General features: G+C 48.8%; 1 protein-coding gene across 1 annotated transcript in view; it reads left to right on the plus strand.

Annotated features, from left to right (window-relative positions):
* LOC122903471 (aldehyde oxidase 2) overlaps positions 1-18,813 on the plus strand; it is a 73,444-nt gene that overhangs the window by 20,970 nt on the left and 33,661 nt on the right. The window contains exons 10-21 of the mRNA XM_044244346.1: positions 294-445; positions 2,174-2,267; positions 4,183-4,292; positions 5,646-5,830; positions 6,481-6,658; positions 7,904-7,996; positions 9,080-9,249; positions 9,854-9,968; positions 11,499-11,621; positions 14,500-14,596; positions 15,416-15,540; positions 16,443-16,576. Coding sequence (XP_044100281.1) covers positions 294-445; positions 2,174-2,267; positions 4,183-4,292; positions 5,646-5,830; positions 6,481-6,658; positions 7,904-7,996; positions 9,080-9,249; positions 9,854-9,968; positions 11,499-11,621; positions 14,500-14,596; positions 15,416-15,540; positions 16,443-16,576 — 1,576 coding nt within the window. The remainder of the gene's footprint in view (positions 1-293; positions 446-2,173; positions 2,268-4,182; positions 4,293-5,645; positions 5,831-6,480; positions 6,659-7,903; positions 7,997-9,079; positions 9,250-9,853; positions 9,969-11,498; positions 11,622-14,499; positions 14,597-15,415; positions 15,541-16,442; positions 16,577-18,813) is intronic.

The following is an 18,813-nucleotide window of genomic DNA, read 5'->3' on the forward strand; positions in this document are numbered from 1 at the left end:
GAAGAAGTCATTCCTTCTTTCTCGCCTGTTGCCTTGTATTTGTCTAAAGAAGAGTACAGACCAGCCCAGGGGTTCCTCCTAGCTGCACAGCGCTACCTGGGGAGCTTTCGAAAAAGCCCTGTGCCCAGAAATTCTGACTGAGTTGATCAGGGAGTGAGGTGTCTGGGCTACTGTAGGTTCCCAGGGATGCTCTGTGCAGCGGGTGAAGAGAGCCCGCGCACCGGCTGCACACGAGGGCCCCGGCGCCACCGTGGTTCCTCCCACGTCACCTGTAAAAACAACCTGCTTCCTAGGACTGACGATCGGTGCCGGCTGCAGTCTGGCCCAAGTGAAAGACATCTTGGCTGAGCGAGTTTCCGAGCTTCCAGAGGAGAAAACTCAGACATACCGAGCCCTCCTGAAGCAGCTGAAGACTCTGGCGGGCCCGCAGATCCGGAATATGGCCGTATGTTCGGGGGGTCACTCATCACGCACACTGCACCTATTTCTTTTTTTTTTTAAGATTTTATTTATTTACTCAACAGACAGATCACAAGTAGGCAGAGAGGCAGGCAGAGAGAGAGAGGAGGAAGCAGGATCCCTGCTGAGCAGAGAGCCCGATGAGGATCCTGGGATCATGACCTGAGCCAAAGGCAGAGGCTTTAACCCACTGAGCCACCCAGGTGCACCTGCACCTATTTCTTAATCTCAGCTGCAGTTTTGAAATAAGCACTGGCAAAATCTGTATGCAAAAAGGTCTCAGCAGACTGAAACGACAGGCACAATAAACAAACACTTAAAATTTAACAAACATTTAAAAATATATTTAAAAGAGGATTCTAAGTCAAGTTCACTATAATAGCCAAATAGCAATGCAAGTAGGGAGAGGAGGTCATAATTTTGCTAATTTGATAAGATTATCAAAGAACCTAATTTAGTTTAAGGCTGCATTAACAGAAGTATTATACCTAAAATAAGGAGGGTAGCCTTCTCTACTCCACACTGTTCAGACCATAGCTGAAGAATAATGCTCAGATCTGAGAGTCACGCTTTAAAGTCTGGCTGTTTCTGACCTCAGAAGAAACAGAAGAGACATGGGTTTTCAAGATAGGCGTGTTCCCTCTGCTACATACCCCCAAATGGTGTGTGAGAAATCCTTGGGATATGGGGAACCAAGGAAGGACATATTTCCTTTGAAAAAGCTCTTCCAGGGATTCCTCCTGCCAAGAACTCTGAGTAACACCTTGCAGCCTGGTGAGGAGATGATGGCAGGAGAGTGCGGGGCTGGAAACCACATCAGAAAGAGGAATGGTGGGGACTGGGACAGCCAGAGGGATGGCGAGCGCTGCCTTCAAATATGTACCGACTCACGAGGATAGATGTGATTTACTTCCTATAGCCACGGAGGGTAGAAGTATGCCTGATAGGGAAAATCCAGGGAGGTAAATGCAGCTCGGTGGAAACAAGAACTTGAACTTCAAGCTGTTCCTAGAGGAGTGGGGTTCCCTGTCCTCACCTGATGGTCCAGCGCAGACTGCAGCCACCCAAGGTGGTCACAGGAGGCGCCATCACTGTGTGGGGAGGAGAGTATTAAGTTGAATGGCCAGTCATTTCTCTCCCAAGTTCTGAGAGGCTGTAGACTCAGCCAGATCCCAGAAGAGGAAAAGGGCCACTCCCCCTCAGTGGTGTGGGAGCCCAGGGCCCCAGCACAGCCACGGGAGGTCTGGCCTTGACGGAGGCAGTGTTAGATGCGGGACAGCAGCTCTGTAGCCACCTGCGCTGCGGCCGAGGCTGAACAGGGCTGGTTCCCAATGGGCCACTTGGCTTTGAATCCCAGTCCTGCCCCTTCCTAGCTAGGAGACGGGGTTCAACTTTCATAACTCCTCTGTGCCCCAGCGTCTTCATCTGAAAAGTGGGATAATGGCATCAATTGCACTGGGCTGTTGAGAGAAGTGAGTGAGTGTGTGTGAAGAGGTAGAACGGACGGAATGCTGTGTGGGTGATAGTTACCGTCCGCTCCTTTCCCCATCCAAAAAAGTGGGCGGGAGTGGCCCCCCAGATGGTCGGAAAGGAGCCCCTCTGTGAACAAGACCAAGACCCCTTGGGACACTTCCACTGCGAGAGGAACTTAAGCAGGTGCTTGTGGGGCATAGGATCTGAGGGATAGAATGACCAAGGCTCTATCTCTTCTTAGTCCTTAGGGGGACACATTATAAGTCGGCACTGCTATTCGGATCTGAATCCAGTTTTGGCTGTGGGCAATGCTACCCTCAATGTGATATCAGAAGGTAAGCTAGCCCAGAACTTTCTGAACTGGGCCTAGGACTTTCTGTCTTTTTAGGGAACGGCCATAAGTGAAAGCCCTGGTTTCTGGCTCTTAATCCAGCGCTGGGAACTTGGGCTCTGGAAGAAGGCACACGGAGGCTAGGGAGTGGCTGGTGCCTCCTGCTGGCTCCACACGCACACCCCAGCCTGTGACAGCCCAGCCTGTGACAGCCGGGGTGGCGTGTGACAACTGAGCGGAAGGCTGTCTGCTGCCTGAGGACTGCTCCCTCCTCCTCTTCATGCGCACCCGGCTCAGGTGCTGGGTGTGAAGCCAGAGTCCAGGGAGGACACACTGCCCACACCCCGGGCCCTCTGGGGACAAGAGGAAGGGAGTGACTAAGTTTGTGTGCTGGCGGGAAACACCGTTCCCGTGGGACCGTTCCATGCAAAACTACCCCGGTCTCCTGGAAACATTCCTCTCCCTCTGTGCTGCTGCTTCTCCAGGGATGGCCACATACCCCTTCACTGGGCGCTGTGCACCAGGCTGTGCCTCAGCTTAGGCACAGCCTGGCTCGTCCATCCAGCTGCCCAGCTGAGGTCACCTGCAGAGACAGACACGGGGTGGGGACCACTGTCTACAACAGGCTGCCTCCGGGAGGCTTCTGCTTCTCCCTGTGGTCACTCCCCCCCCGCCCCTCCCCGACAACCCATCAGATGCCCTCTCCTTCTGTCCACCCCACTCGGCCTGCCAGTCCTTTGGCGACGGCGCATAGGGAAGCTATCAGTCTGCTCCCCACATGAACTTTGGGGGTGTGTCTGACCCGGAATTCTATCACAGGCGACTGTAACCCTCCCAAAGGGGTTGTTGGCCATAATATGAGCCCATCCCTAAGTGGGGGGAGGAAGAGGAAAAGCTCTCGTGCCCCTATTCAGCTTGGCATAGGGCCCGCCCAGGAGGGAGGAGCCGAGAGGCCTGCCCCTGGCCCTGCCCTGTCAGCCATTCTCCTGAGTCCTCCCCGCCTGTGCCCAGGACAAACCCGGCCTGACCCCCAAAGACTAGGAAAGACGAAGCAAAGACTCTGGAGCATCAGAAGAGCAAGGACAGCCTGGCCCCATGCAGAGACCTCTGTGCATTAGTGGTCGTAGTACTAGTAGTAGGTAGTAGTACGCGTTGTACTGGCGGCGTTCTGTTCAGCGTTCTTCTCCTGGGGTGCTGGTCATTGCCTTTGGCTTAAGGTCTCCATTTTCCAGATTTGCCCAAGCCACGTCCACCCTGAACGCAGCCCAGCTCTGGCAAGGCTGGTGGATGAGCTCACCGACCCAGGAGCAGGACAGGCCAGGAAGGGTCCGCAGGGGCTCCTTTGGGCGCCCCTGCCTCCTTCGGGACCACCCCTACGTTCCAAGCAACATCTCACTGCTTTTGTCAGGGACAGAACCCACCGCTGTGCCCACCGCTATGGAGCCACAAACCACTTTTATAACAGGGGGTATGGCTCTCACTGCCACATTGTAACAGTTGGGCAGAAAGGGGGTTTTTTTGAATTGCTTTTAAGAGTGTAGGTATCCAGCAGCAAGAACAAAAAGCAAATGCAAAGATTTGAGCTCTGCCAGTAGTGGAGATGAACCCTGTTTCTGCGGAAGCTAAGGCCTTCCCTTGGTCACAGCGTTGAACGAGTTCAGTTAGTCAACCAGCCTCTGCCTGACTGGCCTGGGAGGGGGCCGGAGCCCCAGCTCACAGGGCACACGGGCGCAGAGCAGCCACTGCCTCCCTCCCTGGGCAGGGGAACGAGGGAGCCCCGGACTGTCGTGCACACGGACCGCTGCCTCACTCGGGGCGGAGGAAGGTGACCTTCTCTGCTTTGCCACTGACATATCAGAGTACAGGATACTCGGGCATTCCTTGTCACAGCTGAGAAGAAATATCATTTTCTTCAACAGAAGGTACACGGCAGATTCCTCTAAATGAACATTTTCTTGCCGGGTTGGCAAGTGCAGACCTTAAGCCGGAGGAAATTTTGGAATCTGTGTACATCCCTCACTCTCAAAAGGTAAGAATTCTGCTGGTGGCGTTTGAGAGTTGTTTTTCCCCTTTTCATAACTGAATGCAGTCATCGTTAGAAATCTGCAAACAGATGGAAGGAAAATAACTCAGCCCCGAAAACCTGTTTCCTGTCCACTTTGGCACAGCACCAAAGCCCTCAGACACCCTTTGGCAAGCAGCTCTGGGCTGTGGGTTTGGGGCTGTTGTTTCAGCTGTGGGGTGGGGCCCGCTGAGGGCAGGCGCTGGTGCTTCCACACCCCTTTGTGTCTACAGATTGACTCTGGGAGGTGGAAATTAAAGCTCCCCGGCTATGGAATGAGCCTCTCTGCCTGACCCACAAAGAGGCGGATGCCGGGGCTGGGCCTCCCCAACTCCCCCTCCAACTATGTCCAACAGCTCCTAGGAACAGAAGGGCCTCCAGATGTTTGCTAACACAGGCTATCTGGAGTTGAGGTGACCACCCACGGGTCCTCTGTCTTCACTCCATGTTCCGTGTCTCTCCCCAAAACTGTACCTGAATCCAAGAGGAAGGTCTTCCAAGAGAGAGGCAATTCAGCACACACACACACACACACACACACACACACTGATCAAAGCCAGGCATTAGCTTGGCTACACAGGAAGTCTTATATTAAGTCATGTTTTCAGCCATGTGTCACCTTCATTTATTTTTCCTTGGCAGTGGAAACTTTGAGACGTGTTCTAGTCAAATGTGCATCTGAGTAAAGTCCCCAGACAGAAAACCAGGCTGACTCGAACATAGTGCCCTCCGTGGCCCCACAGATGGAAACACACTTGAGACACAGGTCATCGCCATTAACTCCACGTCACAACACCCACAGTCACCGTCCCAAAGAGCCCAGCGGGGCAGACGTCACCCTCCTGACTCTTGTTCCTGATACAAGATTCCCTAGTCCACTGTTAGAAAGTTCTAGTTGACTCCTTTGTGACTTTTGCAAAGTGGAAACGTAGTCGTTTCTACAAACCGAGAGCCGTGGTGGGTCTCTTTCACTCTGTAAGCAAATTGCGTTTGAAAGAGCCTGTGCTGGGAGGCACCTCTATCCTCACGAAGACAGAAGCATCTGGAGACTAGAGGGAAGAGCCCCCTGGAAACAGAGCACACGGACATGATCCCGGCATCTTGGCCTCAGGAGAAGTGTACAGTGATCCCCGTTCCTCGGGGGTATCAGGCACTGGGGCTGAGCCTTTGGTGGCCCCCAACTTGTCCTCTGATTGTGCCAAATGACTTTAGTGCTCCCTTGGGTTGAGTCTAAGGGATGAACTAGTGGCACCAAAAAGCAGAAACCATGCTCTTAGTTTTGACATGTCAAACGACCCCAAATGGTTCTTGTCTCCGCAGTGGGAATTTGTGTCAGCCTTCCGGCAGGCTCAGTGCCAGCAAAATGCCTTAGCCGATGTGAACGCTGGCATGCGAGTCCTCCTCAGGGAAGGCACAGACACCATTGAAGACCTGAGCATCTCCTACGGAGGGGTTGGGGCCACGACGATCAGCGCACAGAAATCCTGCCAGCAGCTCGTGGGGAGGTAAGCAGCAAACCCTGCACCCCAAAGGTGAAACTTAATTTTAAAAAAAAGGCAGAAATCTGGTTCTGGTCAGTGTTGTTAACAGCCCTGGGAAGATGGAAACTCCTATCTGTAGAACCACTGCCTGTTCTCTTGGTAATTTTGCTAATAAATCAAACCTCAGTAGACTTTGAATAGCGAGGGACCACTCCTTGGGTGAGGGATATAACAAAACTGGCCTGGGACCACATTCAGCCACAGCCCTCACACACACCAGCATCCAGCAAACCCACACCAGCCGATGTCCAAGGGCACTGATGGCTGCCCCTTGGGTCCACGCAATTTCTTCCTCAATAAAGGCCTGTCCAGTTCCTAATGGAATTGTCCCCAATGGGCTGTTTGTGTAATGCCTGGTCGCAGCATGGTCTGGCCCTCAGACATGCTTGGTTCATGTCACAGTGAAACGGTCCCATCCTCGCTCTGCCATGACTCTCCGGTCACTCAGTGCCTGGATTTTCCTGAAGGACTTGGTTAGGTGATTTCTAAGTTCCCTTCCAACTCACAAAAGGAGACCTGGGGTTCTCTAAATTGTCGCTGTCCAATATCTAGTGCGTGCTGTGCAACTGAAACCTGCCTCGAGCTCGTCCCTTCCCTGCCTCCAACCCCCCCAGGCCCTGGAATGAGCTGATGCTGGAGGAAGCCTGCCGGCTGCTTCTGGAAGAAGTCTCCCTCCCAGGCTGGGCTCCAGGGGGGAAAGTGGAATTCAAGAGGTCTCTGGTGGTCAGTTTCTTCTTCAAATTCTACCTGGAAGTTCTGCAGGCACTAAAGAAGCTGGCGAAGTTTCTGCCTGTAAGTGCTCTGGCGTTCTTGTCCTCCTTAGAGCCAAAAGCCTCAGCTTTTCTGCTCTTTTTGCAACCTGTCTTGTGGGCAGCCCGGGCCACTACCTGTCACCTGCTCTGAGTCAGGCCTTGTCCGTTCCCAGCCATCCCTCCTTCGGGCGTTCAGCCCTGGAGGGCTACTATCTGAGGGCCAGCACGCCAGGCTGCCTGCATTTCACAGACATTCGCTGCACGCCCTGAGCAACACAGCATCACGGCGCCCTGCCTAGAGTGGACTACTGCTTTTTCTTTTCAACTCAGCTTTACTGAAGTATAATTACATATAATGAAATGCACCTATTTAAACCCAGTGAGTTTTAACAAATGTGCAAACCCACGTAGCCTCCTCAAACAGGATATAGAGCATTTTCATCACCCCCAAAACTACCTTTTGCCTCCTTGGTAGTCAATCCTTCCAGTCCTGTCCCCAGCAACCTCCAGTCTGCTTCATGGCATTAGAGATTAGATTTGCCTCTTCTGAAGGTTTATATTCAATATAAAATGTCAGATAAAATTCTATTTTTCAAAAAAATATGAAAATTTATTTGTATGCAACTATTTAAGTGGCTGCTTTCCAGAATTTCTGATTGGAAACTTCTGGAATAAGTTAAGCACTCTCTCTTTCCTTCCCTCTGAATATAACTCTCCCCCTACGCGGTACCCCCGTTTCCAACCACACCCCACCCGACGCTCCTCACATCGCCCACAGTGTTCCATTTCCGTGTACTCGGAGGAAGACCCCCAGCAGCCACACGCACCAGGGCAGTCATCGCTGCCATTCATTTCCGAGTCAAGACACTTGGTATGTTTCAGAAACCCAAGAGCCTTCCGAGTTTCGCTGCCGCGTTGCTGAGAAAAGCCAGCAGGAGTGGGCTCTGGTGTACGGCGAGCTCCAGCTCATTCTGGGCGGGCTGGCCCAGACCCCGATTTGCTTGCTTCTCCTGCTTTTACTCAGCTCTCTGACAGGCCTTTGCAGCCTCAGGGTGACTGGAGGACCCGACTGAGCTCAGTCCAGTTCCTCCTTATGAGGAACGGGAAGGAGGGCAAGATGCCTTCCCACAAAGGGAGATCCGAGGTGCTGTGGACTGTGGTCCTCCAGGCTGCTCTGGCCTTGTAATTTCTCAGATGCTTGAGCCGAGTCATTTCCACACACATCAAAGCCCAGTTTAATCACAGACTAATCAGTTCATCTTTATTGTTTTGAATTGTCTCTCAGGACGGTCATCATTATCCTGAAATTTCAGACCAGTTCCTAAGTGCTCTAGAAGATTTCCCCATCACAGGACCGCAGGGAGTGCAGAGGTACCAGGTCAGTGAGTATAATTTAATAGAAAACTAGAAACTAAGAGAAAAGCTATAGCTATGTGAACGAAGCAAGCACGTCAGAGTTGGGATTTATAATTCTGACCTTGTTTTTGCTGGTATGTTGCCCTTTGTTTGAGCCGAGTCAGGGAGACACTGGATCTAGGATCAGGCCTGAGCTACCACTGTACACGCTTGAGGCCGAACCAACCTGGAATGGTTTGACCACCTGACTAATAACCGATAATCTCCTCCGACCGTGTTCCTTGGGCATTTGTTTGAAGAGCACCCAAGCCAAGTGTGGGGGGAGGATAGAGTAGGACAGTAGCAAGGGTCAGCCTCCAGCCCTGATGCCAAGGTCTGATCTCCAGCCCGTGCAACAAGAGCCCTGCCGGCACGTGAACCGCGCCCCCTCCTTGAAGGACAATTTAGAAAGTATCTATTATTCTCTGTTAGCACCCAGCCCCTCCCCCCACCCCATCTACACACAGATTGTCCCTGAGAAGACTTCCAGAGCAAACCATTTCTCCATCTCCCTTATCCTCCCAGTGATGTTTTGGGGCCACTTGCAGGGACAGCCCGCAAGTAGATCCAGGCGGACTCTACTGCCATTGGCTCTCCTCCCCTCTCCCCTACCCCAAACCCCGTTCAAGTTGGCCCTTAAGCTTTTGGCTTTGATTTTGGTCCCCCACCATCAGGATTTATATCACTTTAGGCTTTATTATCGTGATCACTTCAGCTGTGAACAGTTTGGTCATGAGAAAGGTAAGAAAGCAGACAGGGTGACCCTCTGAATTCCAGAAAAAGTCCAGGGGAAGGACTCGGAAAAAGAAGATGCCAGAAGGAAAAGCTAGGGTGCCCTTTCACCTATTTCACAATGCTGCGAAAAGGTCGGCATTGCGACATAATCGACAGGACAATTCCCCAGTCTAGTTACATCATCAAATTGTCACATTTATCATCTGACCCACGCCAGGGCTTTTTGCCTGAGGGTGACTGATTTCTTAATCCTGAGTCAGGAGTGTTGGCAATCGGCCGGAACACTCCTGGAGATTCAAGTTTCCAGGGCAACTCTCATGTCCGTCTGCAGAGTGTGGATTCTCGCCAGGCCCTCCAAGACCCAGTGGGACGCCCCGTCATGCACCTCTCAGGTCTTAAACATGCGACAGGTGAAGCCATATTTTGTGATGACATTCCGACGGTGGATAGAGAGCTTTTCATGGTTTTGGTGACCAGCACCAGAGCCCATGCAAAAATCATGTAAGTAAATGGGAAGCTTTCAAAAACCTTTTAAAAGCACACCTGCAGTTTCCCATGGAAGAATGTGCCTGTTCCGCAGTGTCCTGAACCCAGAGATCCTAAAATTGAAAGAATAAAGAAAAGGTCACCATCCCCAGGAGGAGGAGCGGAGGGGATCTGGAAATGAGCATTAAGAAAGAGAGAACAGAAACAGTGGTTATGGGCTCCTTGCTTCTGTTCTAACCCCACAACTCTTCAGCTCTCTGCTGGAGCCCCAGGCACGGCTCCCAGGAGTAACCCTGAGTAGTGCGATACCCAGCTGGTGATAAAACCCCGAAATACTGCATTTCTGAATGGTAAATGCCCACTGTCCTAAACTTCCTAAGAAGGTCCCTTGCCACAGCCACACGGGCCCCAACTCCAGCTCCCCTCCAGCAGCTGAAGGGTTACCCTGACCCAGCAGGGAGCCTCCTGGATCCTGCAGCAGGTCAGCAGTTATTGGTCAGGACCTAAGCTGGACCAGTGGTTATATATTTTGATTTTCAACAATATTCTATCCCTCCCTTAGGTCTGGGGCCTTCAGAGTTTGTTGATTTCTATTTCTTAAATATTTATCTTTTTTCAGATCAATTGATTGGTCTGAGGCCCTTGAACTACCGGGGGTGGTTGATGTGGTAACAGCTGAGGACATTCCAGGCACCAACGGGACTGAGGAGGACAAGCTGATGGCTGCAGATGAGGTACAGAACGCGCCTTTTCAGGCGACTTTGTGCAGACCACCACCAAGGTATCCCCTCAGCTGGTTTTCAGCCACCCCCCACCCCCACCCATTGGGGGATAGAAGTGCCAATTTTTACACCTCCTCTCTACACCACACATTTTCATTCAGGCAGGCTTAGCAATTACATCATAAAAAGGACATTTATTGCAGAGAAGCGAGTCCTAGCCTTCCTACTGTGTGCTCAGTTGACCCTGGTCTGAAGAATAAATGTAGGACCTGGCTGTATCCGGAAAGAATACCCTAGAAAGAACTAGAAAGGAGAATACAAGAAATACAGCTACTCCCTGTTGTTTACACTGACTTCCTCCCTTCCTGGACCAACCCCACATACACACCCCACCCCCACTGACTCTTACACCCGCCATTTTTGATAACGGTGCTCTTGCCCTCCTTGACCTTTTAATTCAATTCTACAATCTTTCACTGAATACCTGCTTTTGGAACCAGGCTACCTTGGTTGTTGTTCTACCCTCACTACCTGTGTGCCTTTGGGTATCATTATCTGTAAAATGGGACTCATCATAGCACCAACCCCATGGTGTCGTTGTGAGATTTAAATGAGTTAATGCATGTGAAACGCTTACCACAGTGCTTGGCACCTGAAGGCTCTCGGTAAGGGTTAGCTAGTATCGTCACATCTCCATGAGTCACACAGACTGCTTCTCCCTCAGCCATGAAACGAATCACTGTTCTCTTGGTTGCACTCCAGACGAGGAGGTCAGCTGTTGCTTAAGGGCTATATTATCTGCTCGGGAGGCCATTACAAAATACCACAGACTGGGTCACTTGGAAAAAAACCAGAAATTTATTTTCTCACAGTTCTGGTGGCTGATCCCTCGAGATCAAGGCACTGGCAGGTTTGGTTCCTCCGGAGGCCTCTCTTCTTGCTTTGTGGGTGGCCATCCTCCCACTGCGTCCTCACACAACCTCGTCTGTGGGTAAGCCTCCCTGGTGTCCCTTCTCTTCTTGTAAGAACATCCGTCATACTGGACTGGAGCGCCACCCTGACGACCTCACTTACATTTAATTACCCTCTAGCGGCCCCGTCTCCAAATACCACCACATTGGAGATTCAGGGCTTCGACATACAAGTTTGGGAAGAAGAAGGGGACACAGTATAGCTCCTAACAGGAATCACTTTGCACAAAAAAACACTTTCCTTATCTTTAAACTCTAAAATGATAAATGATACCATGAAGATGACACGTGAGAACCAAGCTTGACAGAGGACATAGCAGATTCAGGTCCCAGCCAATCTCACACCCCCTCGGGGGCTGACATTCATTGAGTAAAATGGCCAGTGGAATCATCTGTAATATTTAAACTCTTTTTTCAATTGAAATGTTTGTTAGCCAAGCACATGTGGCTGAATGTGACCTCCAGTATGGTTATTATTGCTAAACAACGAGAATGAAGACATCAGCCACGGGTGAGTAAGACAGTTTCTACAAATATTCTTCTACCTGCTTCATGCCCGTACCTTCCGCAGGTGCTCTGCGTCGGCCACATCGTCTGTGCTGTGGTAGCAGAGACCGATGTACAGGCAAAGAGCGCAGCTGGAAAGATAAAGATCACCTACGAAGATCTGGAGCCTGTGATCTTCACCATCAGCGTAAGCAGGGCTGGCTGGCTTCTTCCTGTAAGGTGTAGAATCAAAAGCACCTTTGTAAATTTCTTTTTTATATTTTTTTAAATGCTTTATTTATTCATTTGAGAGAGAGAGTGAGAGCACGTGCATGGGGAGGGGCAGAGGGAGAAGCAGACTCCTCACTGAGCAGGGTCTGGATCCCTGTTCCTTGAGATCAGGACCTGAGCTGAAAGCAAATGCTTAACTGACTGAGCCACCCAGGCACCCACCTTGGTAAATTTCTGAATGCAAGACTAATTCTAACTTTTTCTTGTCACTGACTTGCTCTGGAAAAATCAGCTTTCTCTGGAAGGTATTACTTATGTGAGTTGAAATTAGCATTGGCTGTAAGAAATGAGGGGACAAAGACACACCAAGAATTGAAGTTTCTTTCTCTTTCACATTCACATTTTTTCACATCTAGAAGTGGTCCGTCCAGGGCTTATGTGGGGTTCTATACGTGAGGGATCTGGGCTTCTTCTGTCTAGTTGCTGCCTGGTTTCTGTACTCCAGGTCACACTTTTGTCCACAATAGCTGCAGAAGCTTTGGCCATTAAGTCCCCATTCCAGAGAGCAGAGAGAGAGAGAGGATGAAGAAAGGCATATCCCCTCCCTGTAAAGACACTTCCCATATCTCATTGGTTAACACCTAGCCAGATGACACGCCTACCTGCAAGGGGAGCTGGGAAATGTAGGCTTTATGCCAGGTTGACTACATAGCCACCAAAAATTGGGGAAGGTGAGAAGAATGGATATTGAGAACGATCATGTATTCAAGGTGGGGCCCAAAAACAGAGTGACTTTCACGATGGAATTCCACAGAAATTTCCACTCTTTATTTGTGGGTCTAACTGATGGAATGCGAATGCTATTTCCAAACCAGAAAGAATGAAGTTAGAATAGGAAATTCAGATATAGACTGGGATTAGTAGGTTCTAACTCAATAAAGGCAAGTTCAGAGTAATTGAGTTGAGAAAAGCTTTCTTATTTGTGCACTTGTCACAGAAAATAGAATTTTTTCAAAGGCCCCAGTGAATTACTTGACATTTTAAAAATGTGCCTAAAAGGTACAACTTGCTCAATATTCAAAGTGTTAAAAAGGTCATATTTCTTGATCTTTCTAAACCAAATGAATTCTGTTCCAAATTCCCATTTTGCCAAGTTTGCAAGAAGTCCAGACCTTTTTCTTGACTCACTCTCTGTCCCCGGCTTGTACTCAGATTCTAATATCAGCTTTTGAAATCTCAATTCTAATCTCATTTCCTCAAGAGGAAATGACACCCAGAAGAAAAACCATGAAATATCCTGGGACTCAGAATGGTTAGAGATCTAGTGTTCTCTCAGTATGGGACTGAACAGAGTCAGCTAAAAATTTCTTTTGTGAACGACAGTAGATAACAAAATAATCGTACATACCAATATTTGCTCACTCATCCATCCATCCGTTCATTTCAATGACTGTATATATGAGAGACAGTGGAGGTAGTGGCTAAAAGCACAGGTTCTAGAACCAAACCGCTAGATCTGAACCCTGGCTGCTCACCTGATAACCGTGTCACCTTCGTTAGTTAAGGTGCCATGGTTTCTTCACCTGTAAAATGGAAGTAATAATAATAGCCACTTCATCCAGTGGTCACAAGACCAAATGAGATAATACATGGAAAGCACTTAGCACCCTGCCTAGCACACACTCAAACCTCACTAAGTAAAGCACGTATTACAAGATTCCATGATCTCATGACATATTTCCAGTATAGCTATAAACGTGCTTCCCCATGAACTCAGTGATTCATTGACATCTTGGTGTAGCAGAAAGTGAGAAAGTCCACTACCTGGTACACACTTTCTGCTGCTTGGAGAAATCAAGTATTCCTCACCAGGCGAGAGGTTTCTGAAAGCCGAGCTGGGGCTTGAACACTGCTTCCGTCTCTTATTTGCAGCATGACCTTAAGAGAGGTATTTAAGCTCTCGAGGCCCAGTCTCTGCATCTGGAATTAACGTGAGAATGTGCGCATGGGTGCTGTGTGTTGTGCAGTGCTTGACACAAGGCAGCAGTCAACAAATGTTGGCTGTTCTCATTATCATCACAATGAGCAAGATAGACGTGAATGGGAAGGCTATTGGAGAGTCAGAATGCGGGAGACAGGAGCCATTTCGAAGTTCACGCCGGGCCTAAAGGCTCAGTGGAGATGGGCTGTCAGTAGGTGAATCCACAGGGACTCGGAGTGGGACAGCTTCAGTCTTCACGTGTAATCAGTTCACGCTATCGTCAGAAAGAAAAGACAGAAGAAAGGGCTAGAAAGGCCCTTGTGAGATTTTCCAAGAAATGAACCCAAAGAAATGAACATACTTCCTACCATGTCTCCTGGGCCTTCTTCCCCAGAGATGTGTCAGGATTTGAGTCTTCTCCCTCCACTTGGCCTCAGCAATTTAGATCCCTGAGTTGGAGGTTCTTGTACATGAGCTACTAAGTCTGACACAAGTGTTTTTCTTCAGGGAGAGCATGTAGAGGGAGCGCCTAGAACCTCAGCCCTCCTGCAGTTAGACCCATCACTGTTCCCTGGACACCCACCCTGAAGAGGAGAAATGAGTAATTATCGTCCTGGGCCATCACTGCGCCCCCAGATCTCATTTCTTGATGTTTCCCTAATCCTTCTTGTCAGCCTTCCCCGCAGTCTGAAGACAGCCTCCTCACAACCATCTCGTCTCTGCCACGAGCTCACGACTCTAGTACTTCCTTTGTTGATGGCCCTTCGTGGCCATTTTGGGGGAGTTTACTTGCCCTTGATTAAGAAAAAAAAAATTTGCCATTGGAAGAAAAAAAGTTGTTTTAATTGGCTTGTGTTTTTTGCCTATCATTTAGGATGCCATAAAGCACAACTCATTCCTATGCCCTGAAAAAAAGCTTGAACAAGGAAATGTTGAGGAGGCATTTGAAAAAGTGGATCAAATTGTTGAAGGTAAGCCGCTCAGGATATCTATTTATTTATTTATTTATTTATCCCCAAATGAGACCTTTTTTATTTTCTTCCTCCATGCATTCCAAAACAAGAGAATCAAACTAAAGCAAACAAGCAACAAACAAAACTAACAACCACAACATCGGTAATAACAAAGAGAGTTTTTCTTCTCCATTTTGTTAAGAGGAACAACATTCACCCAGTTTGGCCCAAAATCTAAGAAGTCATATTTGATTTCTCTCTTTCTTTAACTTCACATTCAATTCATCTTCAAGTTTTATAGGCTTCTCCTTTGAGATGTATCCCAAGCAGGAACATGCTTTCCCACCTCTGTAGCTCAGGATGTTTAACAAAATCTTTGCACAATTCTCTTCCAAAGGAGACATAGAGAGAATGTGATTTCCTCTCAGAAAGGGCGTCGTCTAAAGACTCAGCACTTTGCCAAATTTCATTTATATCTCTTCCTCTCAGATTGTGTGTGTGTGTGTGTGTGTGTGTGCGCGCGCGCGCGTGCGTGTGTGTTGCCTTTAGAGGTTGGAGGGTGGGGAGCAACAGAATATATAGAAGAAAAATCCCTAGCACTTTGATTAGGCAAGAACAGAGGAATAGAACCAAATAATCTGAACTTGTTGTCCAAAACTGTAGTCTTGGAAACAGATTGCCCTCAGCTGCCACAGGACAAATGCCTGACCCATCAGCTCTTTATTCCGAACAAATCCATTCTGGTCAGTCCACACCTTACCTGCTTTTGAATTCCTCCACATGGTAGTTTCCAACTAGCACACACTTTCAAGAATCTCCCTACCTTGCACTTAACAGGAGAGGTCCATGTTGGAGGACAGGAACATTTTTATATGGAAACACAGAGAGTGCTTGTCATTCCGAAGGCCGAGGACAAAGAATTGGACATTTATGTGTCAACACAGGATCCAGCCCACGTGCAGGTGAGGTCCGGGATCGCCTTTACCTTCCCAGCCTCCTAATTCCATCACGGCCTTCGATCCCCACAGCTTCGCAGTTGGCAGCCATTTTACCTGCAGGAACTTGATGCCCAGGTACTGGACACCAGTGGAGCAGCTAAGATACCAGAACCCTTTTATTTTTTCTGGTCGTGACCAGTAAATAAAACAAGTCGAGCAAGGTGACGGGGATTAAGAGTATACTTACCATGATGAACACTGAGTAATGTACAGAATTGTCGACTTACCATATTTCACCCCTGAAACTAACATAACACAGTATGTTAACTATACTGGAATGAAAACTAAATAAAATAAATCAAATTTAAAAAAAAAAACAGCCACAGTCACTTCAGATTTGAAGATTGCATTCACTTGCAGCATGCTTGCATGAGCTCTAGCACTAGATAACAACGCTAAATTGTATCTCTACATGACTTTTCTCTAAAATAATAACTATGGATAATCTTTGGAGTGAACATATCACTTTATAGCACATTTTCATCTCCCAGTAACAAAGTGCCCTAGGTTTTAGCTGCAAACATCTTCTTTAGCAAGTTGTCCTGCGTTTGCTGATTTTCACCTTGTTGGGACTTCAGGTCTATGCATTTGGCCATGATTCCAGCTTCTGACGGGAATCTCGGACTCGGGCAGTTTCCCTTCTGGAAAATACCATTTTTCAGCTGGAAAGGCTATTCTGTAAGATTAACGATGTTTACAGACTCCATAGAGCTCTGCAGGACAGACTTAGACTATCTTAGTTTTTTGTGGTTGTTGCTTTTTCTGACAGTAGGTGTGGTTGAATATTGCTCTAATGTTGTTTCAGAAAACAAAAGGCTTCTTTGCCATTTCTTGTAAAACCTTTTCCATTCACCTCACTTTTACAGAAAACAGTGTCCTCTACTTTAAACATCCCCATCAACAGGATCACCTGTCACGTCAAGCGGGTGGGCGGAGGGTTCGGCGGGAAGGTGGGAAGACCTGCTGTGTTCGGCGCTCTTGCGGCTGTGGGTGCTCTCAAGTAAGTGCGCCTGGGGAGACGGAGAGTGTAAAATGTGCCAACTAAGGGTGAATCAGTGGAATGAGCGTCGCTGCTGCCATAACCACCTGAGTGTCCTTGGGCAAATCAGGCTCCTGTGTCTTTTTCTTTATAACTAGAGTTACAATACTCACCCTCCTAGTGTTATTGGAAAAGTCGAATGTACATAGGACTGGAAAGAGGCTAACTTGCTATAGAAAGGTAAAGTGGTATTATTAGTTAAAGAGCTCCAAGGCTGCGGCTGCCCTGTCCTTGAGCTTCAGGGAAAGTGACCCATTTAGGGGTGGGACAAGTGTCCTGTGCGAGTGGAACACCATGGGTGTGGTTCCTCCCCCACTTTTCCTTCCTCTCTAGCTGCAGACAGGGTGGAGTGAGGCAAGAAAGCTTCCCACCCTGGCCCTCTGCACCTGGGAAGGCCTGGCTAGTCAGTGTTTGCTTAATGACGGATGACATCCTCAAAGAAAGTTCCCGGGTTAACTTCAACACAACGCTTGCTCCTTTGCTGTCCACGCTGTTCAAGCTGCTGGCTTTTCTGTTCCTCGTTCATTCTCTGTGGCTGTTTCTTAGTAGTAACAAAGTACTGTCAGAGCCCAGTCAGCCCACAAAGTTCAAAGGTCCTGCTTCCTTTGACACAGTCTGTGTAGTTCAGAGCTAGCTCCAAAGCATTCAGCCGTGTGTCTCATTCTGCAGTGAGCGGTGGAAGATCACAAGATTTGAATCCCATGTCCAGTTCTCTCCATAACGAACCTCTCTATTTGCACCCACCAAGTACGCAGCAAGGGATAATCAGCTCATCATACTCCTACCAGGCTCTGTGCCCTTAAGACCTCCGAGCATTACTGCACATCAGAATCATCCAGGGAGCACTTAAATCCCAATGCCTAGGCTGCCCCATGAAGATCCAGGCATCACCATATTTAAAATTACCCCGGGGTGCCACTGTGCAGTTAAGTGTAGGAACCAGTGTCGTAAGCTACAGCCCTGCCTTCGCACACGTCTGGCATACAGTTAGTAGTTCCCAGCGTAGAGTTCCCGAACTGTCGATAAGACTCGCGCAGGCTCCTAGAAATCCCAGACCCACCGCATCAGAATCACCAGGGGGTAGTCCCAGAAGCTTTCCATTTAACTGATGCTCCAAGCCGACTTCACCATTAAAAAACAACAACAACAACAACAAAAAACCACACCCACACACATACAAGAAAAAAAAGAACAGGAAACTTTGTGCCAGAATTGTAGCTTTCAACATGTACCTGGAAATAGCTGCGTAAGAATCACTGAGAAGGGCGCCTGGGTGACTCCATGGTTAAAGCCTCTGCCTTCGGCTCAGCTCATGATCCCAGGGATCATGGGATCGTGCCCCACATCAGGCTGTCTGCTCAGCAGGGAGCCTGCTTCCCCCTCTCTCTGTCTCTGCCTGCCTCTCTGCCTGCTTGTGATCTCTGTCAAATAAATAAACAAAATCTTAAAAAAAAGAATCCCTGAGAAAAATGCCAATTCTAGGCCCCTCCCTAACATATTGAAGGACAGTCCTAGTGCTAAGACTCAGGAATCTGCATTTTCACCAACACACCAGATGATTCTTTTGTACTCCGCAGAGTCCAGGAACCGCTACCCTAGAGATACAGCAAGGCTAAAGCTCTGAGTACCCGAGGGCCCAGCTTAGCCAACAGAGTAGCATTCATAGATAGAGATGAAGATGCTAATCCAGCTGGCTAAGGGCTTGGCCTTGGTTTTGCAATTGTGTTGCTAAGTTTGCATTTATCTGTTCGCACTCCTAGTCTTTGTAGCTGGTGGTGGGGATATGCAAAATGGCTGGATCTGGTCAGGCATCAAATCTGAAGCCATAAGAACACACGTTAGGGATGCCTGGGTGGCTCAGTGGATTAAAACCTCTGCCTTCAGCTCAGATTATGATCCCAGGGTCCTGGGATGGAGCCCCGCATCGGGCTCCCTGCTCCGCGGGGAGCCTGCTTCCCTCTCTGCCTGCTGCTCCCGCTGCTCGTGCTCTCTCCCTCCTTTCTCTCTAACAAATACATAAATAAAATCTTAAAAAAAAAAAAAACACGTTAACTGGCGTGCGACATCAATATCGCTTTAGCTAGATCTCCAGCCATTGAGTAAAGGCTGCAGAGACAGTGTAGTTTGGCCACATGTCAATTCAGATCGGCGCCCAGCTCACTGGCAGGGAATACACAGGGGGCGACTGGACGGTGAAA

This window comes from Neovison vison, chromosome 3 (assembly GCF_020171115.1).
Source record: "Neovison vison isolate M4711 chromosome 3, ASM_NN_V1, whole genome shotgun sequence".
Taxonomy (NCBI): domain Eukaryota; kingdom Metazoa; phylum Chordata; class Mammalia; order Carnivora; family Mustelidae; genus Neogale; species Neogale vison.